At 42.1% G+C, this 14237-nt stretch overlaps 1 protein-coding gene across 2 annotated transcripts; it reads right to left on the minus strand.

The window, feature by feature from the left end:
- Positions 1–20: 20 nt before the first annotated feature.
- syvn1 (synovial apoptosis inhibitor 1, synoviolin) lies at positions 21–13751 on the minus strand. 2 transcript variants are annotated; one of them, XM_071927166.2, is made up of 16 exons: positions 13578–13751; positions 11251–11402; positions 10576–10653; positions 10196–10348; positions 9694–9742; positions 8365–8468; positions 7782–7908; positions 7564–7663; positions 6748–6813; positions 6058–6174; positions 5659–5816; positions 4667–4813; positions 2775–2921; positions 2173–2356; positions 1827–1939; positions 21–1494 (listed from the first exon to the last, which is right to left on the minus strand). In XM_071927166.2, the coding sequence occupies exons 2-16, from the start codon at positions 11380–11382 to the stop codon at positions 1289–1291; spliced, it is 1881 nt and encodes a 626-aa protein (XP_071783267.2). In that variant the 5' UTR covers positions 11383–11402; positions 13578–13751; the 3' UTR covers positions 21–1288. The 2 variants fall into 2 exon arrangements, with proteins under 2 accessions (XP_071783267.2, XP_071783265.2); XM_071927164.2 differs by having other exon boundaries at positions 22–1494; positions 10576–10668.
- Positions 13752–14237: the final 486 nt, after the last annotated feature.

The raw sequence follows: 14237 nt of genomic DNA on the forward strand, positions 1-14237 counted from the left end.
GCAAGAGAACCTGAATAAAATATGGATTTCAGACAGAGAAGTTATGGCATAGTTGAATATCTTGCATCTTTATCTGTTCAAATACGTTTGATGTACAAACTCAACTACAAGAGGGATTGTAGTTCTCTTCAACTGAGCATGTGATAGGTCTGAATGTAACTGTCAAGTAAAGCAAACATTCTGCACTTCAACCAGACACTCATATCATTTCACATCCAAAGTAAGAACAGCTGGGAGTCAAACGGGTAGGTGCCCACTGTAAATCAAGTAATGTCTAAATAAACTGTTCTTTCTAGATTGTGAGGTTTAATATAAAAGCCCAATCTTTAATTCAGAGGCAAAACTGTAGCACTGCCACAGAAAGACTGATGAGATTTGCTCACAATGCCTGAGATGAGTTGAGCCTCATTACCAGGCAGAACACACTTCTATGGCATCCGTTAGTGAACATACACACCAATATACGTGTTGTGCCACTGCCATTTCATTCAAACAGTTTATTCTGCATTATGTACAGATCATCCTATTAAAACTCTTTATACAGTATGTACAGGTCCAAATAAATCACTTTTTATGTTACAACAGCTGCAGTGGCAAAATCTCAAGAAACCACAGAGAAAAAGAAGAGTGATGAGAGGGGAGGAAAAAAAGAAGAGCAAAAGCCAACAAGTTGATCATTACACTCTGCAGCTGTAACCGGACTTCCCTTCATTTGAATTCACTGGATTTGACACGGATCTGTGCCTTCTGTAACATAGAATATAGTCTGAAGAGTGTGAGACTGACCAAGTTAACGGTGAAGGGAAGCCGACAGTCACCTGACCGCTGAATTAATCCGTGATCAAAGTGCAGGCAAGACGTTGGCGACAGTATAACTAAAAACACAAATCTAAACACTGTCCATCTCATTGACCAAACAACTTGTATTGGAAATGGCAATTCCTCTTCCACCTGATTAAGCTTACAAACACCTGCAGTATACTTATCGCAGTAGTCATTCATTTTGTTTAAAAAACAAAAACAGCAATGAAAAAAAAAATAAAAATTCTTGCTATTGCTTTCTGACAGAACAGTCCGAAAACGGTGAGGGATCACCGCCATTAACATCTTCTCCTGGCAAACTGAGTCCGGCTGGACGCAGTTAGGAACCTGAGCCTGCTGAAGGCCAAAGAGCCGCGGGGGGGAAGAGAGGCAAAGAAGAACCCAAACGAAAAAACCTATCGACTGATCAGCCATCTCCATAGTTCCGTTGGTCCAGAGCGATATGTCTGAGTGGGGCGGACGCGGATCAGTTGTCGGGCGGGGGCGGCGACGGCGACGACGAAGACGTCTCCAGCTTGCGGAGGCGGCGGCGCCTCAGCTCGGCGGCGTTCGGCTCTCCGTCCTCCTCCGCCCCGCCTTCTTCCACCTTCTCTTCCCTTTCCGTCTCCAGGGAGGCGGAGGTGGTGGAGTCGGCCGGCTGGGAGAAACCCGTCGCTCCGCTCGTTGTCTCGGCTGGAAAAAGAGAAGAGAGAGAGAGACAAATGATCGAATCGGGTTCCGAAATCGCCACCCGCCAAGAGCCAAATGACGGTATTTGGCAGATAAATCAATTAGCGTCACTCACCACACTGGCCAGTAACATTTTCCATTAACATCCATTACATAAGTGAGTGAGCATGTTTTCAATTAAAACTCTAAATCTGCCTTTGTCTCGTTATTGAATGCACTGAGAATGGGTAGGGTGGCATATTTCTTGAAAAAATGTATAATTTTGGCTCATGGATCATTTTTAAAATAAATGACTTTCAGATTGACAGGGTGGATGTGAGTTGTCAGTCACGTACAGCTGTGTGCGTCCTCCTGGCTGGGGCTTTCAGCGCTACTGCCAGCCTGAGGGGAGGATTCAGAGCGGGCCGTCCCATCGGCCTCTCCACTGCTGGCCTCGGCCCGAGGAGGACTGTGGAGGAGACAAGAGAGAACCGGGACAATGTAGAGTTTAACAGTACAGAAGTGAATGGATACATCTAATCTAGTTTAAAGTCCTTATCCATGTCAGACTGAGTGAAATCAGGGCTTGATGCAAATACTGTCTTGTACTGAATATGCTCCGATTTAGATAAATAATTTCTGTGCAGCTATAAAGTAAACTAGAAAGTACGTCATTGTATAAAGTAAAGAAGGCTCGGTTACGTGAGTGTGGCGACGGTGCTGAGGTAGTGGTGGATGTTGAGCATGGCAGCGTCCAGCAGGGTGTGGATGTTGTGGAGACACTGGAGCCGGGCCTCCAGGCCCCGACGGCCCTCCGCCTCCAGCTCCCTCAGCTCCTCCTCCGACAGCCTGGACAGAGACGGAGGAGGGGGAGGCATCGACGACACTGGAGGAGAGGAGAGGAGTTAACACCGATTGATCCAGGTGATAAAAGCGTAGGTTAGACCGTTACAAGACCGTTCAAACGTTGCCCATTTTATACAATTATATATGAGGTTTATTCCTCCAAATAAAACTGTATAACAAGTTATCAAGAGTGGAGATGGGAATCCTACTGATGTGAACTATCTATGGTTGTTTACAGCGACTTCTCTTGGGCTAATCCAGGGTCACTCTCAGATTTCAGTGTTGGTGAGCCTTGAGTCACAGTGAGTCACACTACATAAGTCCAACCAGACTGAGCCGACCCAATAAAAAATAAAAATAAAAATCTGTTTGGGAGTCATTGGGAGGGCAAAGTCTCCAGTCTTTAAATTTATGTTATTATTATTATTTTAGTATTTGGAAAAAGTGCTGGTGCTTACCGAATGGAGGCGGTGGCGGCATAGGCAGCCACGGTGCTGTGGGGAAGGGGGGAGGGGGGAAGGAGAAGGGGAAGGCTGGGATTGCTGCCCCTGGAGCAGCAGCTCCTGTAGCGCTGTCTGCAGCAGATGAGGTGGGCTGGCTGGCACCTGGTGGACACAGACAGATAACACTAGACTGTGAGACATCGACACCAGAGGCCTGTATCACGAAGCGAGGTGGGTTAGCGAGCTAACTTTGGGTTTAACCCTGGCTTTTCAGTCTCACGAAGGTGGTTCACTTTTAACCGGGGTAGATCACCATGGTAACTTATGCTGCACGGCTAACCTGCTCCGGAGCAGGGTAAGTTCAGGTTATCGGATCAAAACGTATGAAAGGCCCGCTTCCTGACCAATCAGCTCTCTGGAAACAGGGAGTCTCCATTCCAACAGGATCCTGATATGGACAAATATACTGCATTCAAATGAAAATCACAATAAAAAACTGAAAACTGTTAGGCTACTATTAAATTAACAGACAGTAAGAAGTGCTGTTCGCAGGGCGACATGTTTACAGACCGGTAGAATCACGTTGTTTTCCATGATAACTTATTATATCGGAGATATAGCAGATAGGCTACTTAATTGACAATATTATTAATGGATTAAAGTTACTGTTGCATATGAATTGCCCTGACTTTATTTAATTGGATTCCCGACAGTGTTTGCTTCAATGTAGGCGTTGCATTCATATTCCATTACCGCAGCCCCAAAGACCATGAGGCCGACTTTATGAATAGAAAATCTTTTTACAGCCTCAATGTGTCAACAAACTATTTTATCAGTGAAAAATATGCCCACTGTGTCCTAATGACGGGGCAGTTCCTCCAGTAATCCTCTCTAGCCTTGGAAGCAGAAACAACTTTTACTTTTTGCGGTTATGTTTTGTAATGCTGACAGTCATTCATTATAAGTTTGTTCTTCTTGAGAGAAGAACCCAGTGTTAGTATCCATTTTTTTCCGATACCCATGTGTTGAAAATGTCAGCAGGAAATATTAGGGCTTATATCATCCTATAATTAGGTCTATTGTCTATGGCTTTTATTGTTTGATTATTTTATTATTTTCGCCTATTTCTGTTACAGTTTTGCGCTTATATTCTATGTCCTTTTCCCTGCTGAATCATATTACTTTTGCTGTGCAACTATCTAATTTCCCCACGGGGATCAACAGTTTCATCTTATCTTATCCGAATTGTCTGATCTGGATCTGTCCATGTTGCATGTGATTGGCTATTTGTTACAAACCCCGCCTCTTTCATGTGAACGCACTCATAGCTGGATAGGTAAATCCTGGGTTGACAGAGCCAGTTGAGAAGCAGCTACATGAGACCGGTTATCTGGGAACACCAATGTTAGGTTTAGTGAAGCCGGCTAACTCAAAGATACCCTGACTTGGTTGAACTTGCTTCGTGATACAGGCCTCTGGAGTTCAGGTCTGCACCAACTCATTGCAATAGGATATGCTGAGCAGTAGGCTATGCTTTGTAGGCCTTGTTACATTCTATATGAATGTCTGAATGAATTCAATATGTATGTTTCCAGACTGTCCACATCATGTTCAAGTTAAACCCGTGTGTGTGTGTGTGTGTGTGTGTGTGTGAGTCTGTGTCTATCTAAGGGGGATATTTTGTTCTTTGAGTGATATGACTCATCAGTTTTCCATTTTGTTAAGGGAATAGCAATTTAAGGCCGTTTATTAATGGCTGTGGAATGCCGCAGATGTTATTTTACACTCTTGGAATCTGAAAAGTCTTGAAATCATTTTAGTCTGCACGTATGAATTTTTTTTTTTTTTTTCACCGTGGAGAATTGGGGTGACTAATTTGTTACAGGAGAGTATGAGGTTGTCCTTACTAGCTCCCTGTGCAGCCTCTGTGTTGGTCTGCGGAGCGTCAGCAGCACCAGGGGCTGCAGCCGCTGCTCCAGGAGGGGGCACTCCGGGGAAGGGACCCCAGAAGGGGAACATGCCAGGGGGAAAGCCAGGTAACATGCCCGGGGCCACTGGAGAGGACACACAACAAAATACATCCCAAGTATTCAACTCGATCTTTTATATGCTCAGCACAGAAGTGAACAACAAGATTGCTTGATTGTACTGCAAGAAAACACTTCACTTTTAGAACCTATGACCCTATAGAACCAAGATTTTCAGACTAGCTTCTCAAAACATACTGCACATGTGCAAACGTTAAATATCAAGGTCATTACAGCAGCAGATATCTGTGGTTGACTCCTAAGTGTTTATGGACTCATGTCTGCTTACTAAAAAGGGTAAATGTTCTACCCAGGTGAAATATTGCTTTATGATTTTGCAAAGAAAAGTTTTGGTTTAGTTGTTTTCAAAGGCATTCAAAGGCTGTTCTGAGTACTATGTATATCTGAGTATATCTGAGTATATCGATCTGAGGGCGCCCACACATGATGAGCGTTCTGCACTGCATGCACCACTAGTAGCAGGAAGGCGGGCGCTGTAGAAACATTAAGTGATGCCAAATTCTATCTTCTACCTGCATAATTTACACACCTGAAAACCCATCTGATGGCTGACAAGTTGCCATGCAATACTTTTTTACTGAAATGAAGGTACAGTTCTGGAAACTCAGACACTGACAGGATGAGTTTGTCCTTCATCTTTGTACATCCACACCTACGTCACATAAAGCTGAAATCTGACTGGAAGAGCTTTGAAAGGCCGACTGCCAACTGGGTCAAGTTTAAATAATTTAAACTTTGTTCAAAGCGACTGTGGAAGTTTTGAGCGGTGCGTGACGCCGCCGTTCCCTCCACTGGAAAACAAACAGAGGTGAATTTTGGTGGTGATGGTGCTTGCTGGCCTTGACTCTCACCGTTGGCGGGCGGGGCTGCGGGGGCGTTGGCCGGGGCTGCCGGGGCAGGGGGCGGGGCCTGGGGCGGGGCTGGAGTCTGATTGGCGTTGGACGCTCGGAGGACGTCCATCCGACAGGTGGGACACGTCTGCTGCCTCTGGAACCAGGAGCGCAGGCAGCTGTGGGGAGGAAATGAACGCAACATTACTCGGTACACTGCTAGAACAAACAAATGGCAACAAATGAAGCACACCACGATACCAGAGCTCATTGTTAAATGTCGCTATTCATTTACCAAATGGACTTAACAACAGCAACAGTCAAAATAACCAAGTCTGAAATTTGAATCTGATAGTTTGTTTGCAGTGTGGAAACCTGTGGAGGCTGTGTTGAGTCAGAGCGGTGCACCACAGGACTTACCTGGAGTGGAAAATGTGATTACAGGGCAGTTTCTTGGCTCCAGTGACCATTTCCTCGCGACAGATGATGCAGACGTTGTCAGAGGCCTGCAGATCTTCAGGAGTAGCGTCAGGGTATCTAGACAAAGCAGAAGTGAAAAGAGGAATGAACACTGGCTATTCCACCCACAGAACGTATTAAATGTGTTTATATGTATACAGTATTCCAGATAAAATAACGCAAATCACAGCTAGAGTCTTACTCGGGATTATCTCATTATATGTGTTGTTATAGCCTGCTTACAGAATATTGTAAATATTGTTGTAGCTTATAGACGAAGAAAACAAATATTACCAAAGATAAGGTTTATACATGCTTCAGTAATCCAGTTAATATTGGTACATGTCAAGAAACTTACATGAGTTTCTTATAACCCGAATAGGAGCTTATCCGGGTTATTGTGTGATTTACATAAAACAACTCAAAAACAGTAATACATAAATATTAATAATAGTAATAAAACTGAACAGTAAAGGGACATTAGTTTGCATGTAAGGCACACTCTTTGACATGAAATGAGAATTAAAATCCCAGTAGTGGGCGTCTGTCTAACCAAATATTGAATATATCAATAAAGGGAAAAAAGTCATGGGAAAAAATAGCTTAACAATTACAAAACATTGCAATCAGGAAATGCGTAATATCACTCACAGTGTATTCATGTTGCGGATGGCCCTTCGGGACATTATAGCATCTGTTACAGCTTTCTTGAACTGCCTGAAAGGAAAAGGACCCAATACAACACTCAAAACAGGTTTTAAATATGACTTGTAAACATCTAGTGATTTCATTTCAAACTAGCATCACCTCACTGCTCTGAGGCACATTACTACATAAAATTAAATTCTTCCCAATGATAAATAAAGTGGAAAGTAACACTGAAATTATGCATTTTATATATATTTTCTAACATTTGGTCCTACATCTATATGTTAGTAAACATAAAAAATGAAAACTATCTTAACTGAATCCATGTCCAAAACTAATTTAAAACTGAAAAGTAAAACTATTTAATAAAATGAACTATTATTACTATTATTTTCTGTTTTAATCCTTTAATCTTGTTTGATCATTGCTGCATTGAGGGCCAAGCAGAGAAACTCCTCCAACAATGAAGGGGCTGAGATCAACTATAAATACAACAACCACTCAAAGGCAATGAACTTGTATGAATAACACTATAAACAAATACTATGAAGACATTCCTCTATGGCATGAACCTTGAACTACTAAATCTAAATAACCTAAAAACTCAAACTTAATATTTATGACCTATGGCAAAACTCAACTCGGGTTAGGGTTAGAGTTAAAATTCTCATTCCATACATTTCTAGACTCAAGAACCCTGTAGGACCCTGCACCTATGCAGGATCACTGAAATACAAAAACAAAAACTAGTGGAAGTCATAAACATATTATAAACATAACAACCATTCTGAACATCACAGACACACTGACGCTGCCCACCTCATAGCCAGATACATGGGGCGAATGGCAAACAGGGGGAAGGTGTGGACCTTTATCATGATGGTCATGAAGGCCATGTACAGGAGTACTTTGATGAAACCTGGAGACCAATAAAAAACACCAAATATCATTTGAATGTGGATGCTATCACTTTGTCTTTTACGGCAGGGTAAAAAGAACATTCCCCTATCACATTCAAACTCTAGCAGGTATCGTACCGGTGAAGAGCTCGGTGTAGAGCATGTAGACGGCCTTGTTGTCCCAGGGGTTGTCGCTCTGCAGGTCAATAGTATGAAGCAGGTACTTGATGAAGGTCGTCAGCACCATGGTCAGCAGGATGGCATACTGGAGAAGACACAAAGGAGGAGAAATCTCAGTGAAAAGGGGGTTTATAGGCTTTGTCATGTCTGTACTGCTGCACCAATGTGGGGAGACGGGACTGAAGTACGATTTGTCACTGGTCAATTTGTTATTCCTGTGGCCTAGGTCAGCTCAATAAGCACAACTCTCTTCCAAAACTTGAAAAGAAGTGAAACTCAAGTGTCATCAAGACATAGAGTCCGGAGTTGCTCAGTTGAGTTGGGAGAATGACTCTATGGAATCAATTTATGTTTGTTTGAGCTTTTATACACAAATGAATTGTGTGAACCTAATGGTGCCCAATGTGCTGAATCAGAAAATGTGCTAAACCCCCCAATAAAATTCCCTTGGGTGCTTTCAGTCATCTTGTCCAATTTGTTTTTGCTCTATCTCAAAATGAGCTTTAATCGAGCCAAAGGCTCAGAGTGCAGCGGTACAAACCTCAAATCCAAAAACCAGCTGGACTGAGGCTCCTCGGGTGATGATGCTGTGACAGGCGTGGTTGACAAACAGGAAGTCCAAGATGGCCAGCAGTGCCATGAGAGCTAGAAGAAATAAGAAACAACACATTATCAGTGTTTTCTATACACCAATTCAGCAGCACTGGCCCACCACTGCTGTAAAACTGCCTCCACTGCTAGACAAAAGGGGGGAAAAAGAACCTTATTGTTTGCCCAAAATAAATATACTCAACAGTCCAAGAAGTCCACAGAAATCATGAGGTAAGTATCCAAATGAGAGCCATTTTAAACCTTAACAGCTGCTGGAACTGGGAATGCTCACAGCTCCATGATAGGGCTACCAGATGCCCAGTATTCAAGTAGTTTGTCCAGGTCCCTCATTTTCAGCAGTCACTGCTGGCAGGTTTGCTATTACAAAGTACACAAATGATTTCCTTCCCTTTTAAAATATCTCACACTGTTTATTTTAGGACCCAAGTCTGTGCTATGATTTTACTTGTGAATTATTCGCTTACTGCTTAGCAATAGCATTTTATTTTGAAGAATAAAAACATGGTTTTCAGAATGTGCTACTGAAATTTTTACTTTGTTAGCACCTGTGCTAACAACCAAACAAGTAAAGTACAATCCTGGTGGCATGGCATCAAAAGGCCCCTCAGATTGCAGCTATTTATGTCTGACAAGCTGTTTCATTGAAGAGAATAGCTGTTGTAGCAACACTTAGCACTACATCCCAACTTGTGTTATGGTCTGTTAGTGTCACCCCTTATGCTCTGTTACGTGGAGTCTTCCCATTTAACTGTGGTGCATCTGGCCCCAGGTGCACACAGAATGATTTGCATACAGCTTAATTTAGCCAGAAGACTTGTTTCAAAAGTACCAGCTATGCAACGGAAAGAGAGAGAGAGTACTGAAAGATGATGAAACAATGTATGGTGAGCAGCAGCAATAACTGAGCAGCAGTGAACAGCAGTCTGACCAGTGTCGCAGCAGCATGGCAATACGAAAGAGAGTGAGCAGGTACAGGAAGCATAAATAGACCGCCTTATTGAGAGGGGGGCGCTTGATAAGAGTTGCGTGAGTAGCGTGTGTATCACGTGTCTGCAGCGCGACTCAATTTGTCTGCCTGAACTAGCTTCACAGGCTTTACTTCATAAAGACAAAGACATAAAGAATGGCCAGGAAAGATTAGAGAGAAATGTCTATCAAACTGAACTACTGAGCAAGGCCCCTCTAATACTGTAGCGTTTCAAACTTGTGAGTGTGGGAAGAATGACAAAGCAAACAGTGGCTGATAATGCGTACTCACATAGCACCCTGAAGTGAAAAACCCAGGAGATGTTTGGACTCCTTTCCATCTGACAGAAAAAGAATAAAACACAGAAAGAATAATTACTAGCATGTTACTCATAGCATGCACAGCCACTCAAGTGTATTCAAGCACTGAATCAGCAGTCCCTGATGTTACTAGTTTGTGAATGAGCATTCTAGTGTAGTTTGTTACATGTACAACACAAAACAGCACTCTATGATTTTGGGTTCGCAGCTTTCTGCAATTCATGGTTGTTGTCTTTTAAAAGCAGTTTGGTAGTCTTTTCTATTGCTTGGCTATACAAGAGGTAATAACCATTGATATGGGTAAATAATATTGTGTATTCAAGTTTGTCTTACAACCTTAGCCACGTAATCCGCCCCTCCCTTTGTTCCCAAGTTTCCTTTCTGTCTCTAAGTAGGCCTATATACGGCTAAAGTGAATGAAGTATAATATGCACTGTGTATGATAAAGCAGTGGTATCTGCGTAATGACTCACAAAGTCCACGCGGTCCTCGGCCAACCAGTGGAAGCACTTGAGGAAGAGCAGCAGGGTGAAGAGGGCGACGAAGCGAGGGGAGAAATCGTCCCTGAACACGGTGAAGGCCAGGCACGTCTCGGTCACCGCGTACCAGGAGCGCTCAATCAGGTGCTGAGGGGAGAGGGGGATGAGGAGTAAATGCACAAGAAAGAAAGGAACACTCCCAACAAGAGGCAGACAACTGGGACACTTGTAAGCTATATAATACTTTCAAAATAATCTGAATATCTGAAAATAACAAAAGTTGCCAGATAAGACATTTTGGGCTATAGTCATGCATCAAATATTAAAATCAAAGTTAGTCAAATGAAATTATGAATAATGTAACAGAACTCTACCTCCATTTCTGCAGCCCTCAGCTGTCCAAAGAAGACTTTCCTCATGAACTTTCCCAGCAAGAATACCAGCACAAAGGCCTGAATGTACAACACCTGACACCAGACACAGAATAGAAATGAAAAGTTGATTTTGGCTATCAGTGTTTCAAAGGAAGACATGTGTTATGAATAACAGATTGTCAAGCATTTTCCTAATTGTGTGAGCACTATTGTCAACAGATATATCTAGGGTTCGACCAATACATTGGTTTGCTCATTGGGACAATATTGGCCTTTTATTAAATATTGGATGTTGACTCCACCTATTCAATCATATGGGAACACCTTACGATTGAGGATCACCTGCCTTAAAGATCTGCTAACTATAAAGGAAATTGATTACTTTGGGTTTTATGGAGTTTCACATGATGGTCAAAATGTTGTTTCAGAGGATTTTCCACCCTGACAAGAATAAGTTTCAGGGGGAAACACTGAATCATTTAATTTTTTTGACATGAAAATGGTCAAATTTAAAGATATTGAATATTTGCACAATAGTGGTAGCTTCAATATAAAAATATCGGTATTGACATTCAACACCCGTATCGGTCAAACCCTAGACATTACTCTGGTCACGTCACTTCAGCAGCGTTCTACTTGGCACATGCACACACACACACACACACACAGACTTACCGCCATGCTGGGGCTGCTCTTGGTGAGGTAGACCACAGTTGGGTAGAACTGGTGTTTGAGGAAGTAGGCATGTGCCACCACAGCCCCAGTCAGCGCCAGACTGGTGGCAGTCACCAAAGCCGCTCGCACCATTATGGACTCAGCTACAGACACTGTGGAAGGGAAACGGAGGAGTGACGGAACAGAAAAGAGTTGGTTACTGCGTGTGACAGCGGACTGATGTCATTATTAAGCAACATGTAGATCAAGGGCAGAACTTTGATGGGAACTGACAATTTTGGTCAGATATCTCTGTGCTGTGTTCACTTGCTCAAATGGACAGGTAAACTGAAATGGGTTTAGATATTTGAATTTATCTACAAACTGATACAGCTTTGTGTCAGGAAGTCTTGACAACCAATGTCAGTCAGTTGCTGTGAGATAATGTGTTTAGATTCTATCTGCTGCTGAAGCACGCAATTTGGCATTTCACGCATCAACACGAGCCAGTATATGTAATTTGAGGGGAGTCAACAATCTGTGACAAGTGTACTGTTTCTATGTTTCTTTACACAACAGCCAAGCAATTTGACTGGTTAAAAACTTAATGAAAAGCAGAACTGACTGCTATGCAAACCTTTTTTTCTACAGCCAGGAAAATGACCAAAACATCCATTTCTCTTTTCTAGAGCCATCAATTATTATATAGGCAAGTTCTGATTTTGCCTCCTCCATTTTTGAATGGCAGAGCCGTTTAAAAGTTATTTAGTTTTGTGATTTTGTGCCCCATAACGGAATCTCGGGGAGGACTATGGGGAGGACTATGGGGAGGACTATGGGGAGGACTATGGATCGGTCTTCTTCCATTCACTCATTAGTCTCTAGTCACGTTAAGTCTCTAGTCTAGTCACAAATGAGCAGTATGAAAATTTGTCAGACTATTACTCTGTTGCAGATGCAATGAGTTGTGATGAAGCATCAGATTAATTCTACTTATACGTATATTATGACCTCTGAAATTTTCATGATGAAAACATTTTGTCAGTGAATCAGGATGCAACAAAAATGTATATTGTAAAATCTTAATATGAGATCCTTGCACAGAGCTCTGCACACAATTTGCAGCAACACAAATGCATTACAAATTAAGTGTAATCCTGACATTAATATGAAAATTGCAGTGCGTGTGTTGTGCATGCTCCAAGTTTGCTCCAAATGTTCACATACAGCCATGCGTGCACAGGCGGCCAGTTACACTCAGCAATGATCATATAATCTTGCAGTCCACAGCTGAGACTTTATTTTGAAAATGAAATTGAGATTTCCAGTGAATTTTCTTAACATATAACTGTGTTTTACATACACCAGGAGGAGTTTTTGGTCAGCCATGTTTTGGTATGGTGTCAAGATTTCCTCCTAGGTTTTACATTAACCACATTAACACACAAGATTTAAGTAAATATGAATGACTAACAGAAATATCTTGGGGCAGTTTGAGCTAGATCCGGTGAGAAAACATAAATTGAGACGTTAAGCGGCCAGGTGGGCAGAAGTTTGAGATTCATTCAGTTGAGACTGGGCCCAGGTCTCAGTCTTTCTTGAGCTTGAGGTGATGGGGGCTTGGGCCATAGACAACATATATACAAAGTTCTGTTACCATCCTTACGAATAATACCTAAAGAAATCCTATAACAAACTTGAGAAGGATAAAATTCAAATATTATTGCAAAACTATATTGGTGACTATTGGTAATTTTTCGCACAGACTAGAATGCTAGTGATATCAATAAAGGTATGACCACGGTATTTTTCAACAAGTATAATGATATAGATCTGTTTGACTTCACATTTCATTACTGCTTTGTTTTATTGTTACCCCTCCTTACATGCTGTGTAGCAAACTGTACTTGGTTAGCATTAACACCAAGGCACACTCCCACTGTTCAACTGCCGCATCAATCTCACCTATATTTCTCATATCGAAAGCAAAGCCATGAACTGCTTCCCGCTTCAGGGGGGAATCTAACTTTCTAATATTATGGTAAACACTAACGCTAACCTTGGTGGTCGAGATGTAATTAGCTAACTTAGCTAGCTAAAGCTATGTTGCAAAATGAAGTCTCGGTTAGCTAACTAACCTTGTGACAGCTTGCCAGCGAACCGATTAACTTAACACTGCTATCCTTAGCTACTTAATGAATAAAGAGTATCTGTATATTTACTGTTATTAGTAGGGTTACGTTGCTGCAGAGATTGCCAGCAGGAAGGTAATTAGGTTAGTTAGCTAGCTAACGGTAGCTAGCTAGGGAACGTTACAGCTGTCAGTATGCTGCTGAGTGTGGACTCACCGACTCGATGTCGCTTGGTCTACAGAAGACTTGCTCCTTAGCTAATTTGTTGGATGTTTCCTGGGCTGCTTAAATATCAATATTCGCACTAGCTATTCCATTTCGGTCATTTCACAGCGGCTTTTTCGTGACATTTATTATCCTCGCCCCTCCACGTCTGGCTACGTGTTTATCTTTGGCTTGCTCTTGCAAGCGGCCACCTCACATCCGGCTGTTCTGGTAATCGTGTGCACAAACAATTTCTAGCATAGTTGACATGTCAGATGTTATTTTGTGAGTTATTTATTACAAAAGGTAGTTTGAAAGATACTTTAGCGTACACGGTTGACATCATCACTAAACATTAGGGTTTAACTATTAAGCTATTAAGCTATTTGTAAATGTGAATTTACTGCTGCTTTTAGAATATTTACGGTACATACAAACGTGGACCAATAGGAAGTTGTCAGCCTGGTTTTCCCCTGCAGCCCAGCGCTTGTCCTCTGTGACAGTGATAATTTCCTAAACAATGAAGCTTATCACCTCATTAAATGTGAATGGGATAATTGGAGTGTGAAAAAAATTGTATTGGCTCTTCTTCCACAAACAATCTATGAAACCATCCTGTTTTTGCTATGTGAGTCTGATATAGCAAGGTATGGGCACTCGCCACATCTTAGC

Source organism: Centroberyx gerrardi, chromosome 16, assembly GCF_048128805.1.
Source record: "Centroberyx gerrardi isolate f3 chromosome 16, fCenGer3.hap1.cur.20231027, whole genome shotgun sequence".
NCBI classification, from domain to species: Eukaryota; Metazoa; Chordata; class Actinopteri; order Beryciformes; family Berycidae; genus Centroberyx; species Centroberyx gerrardi.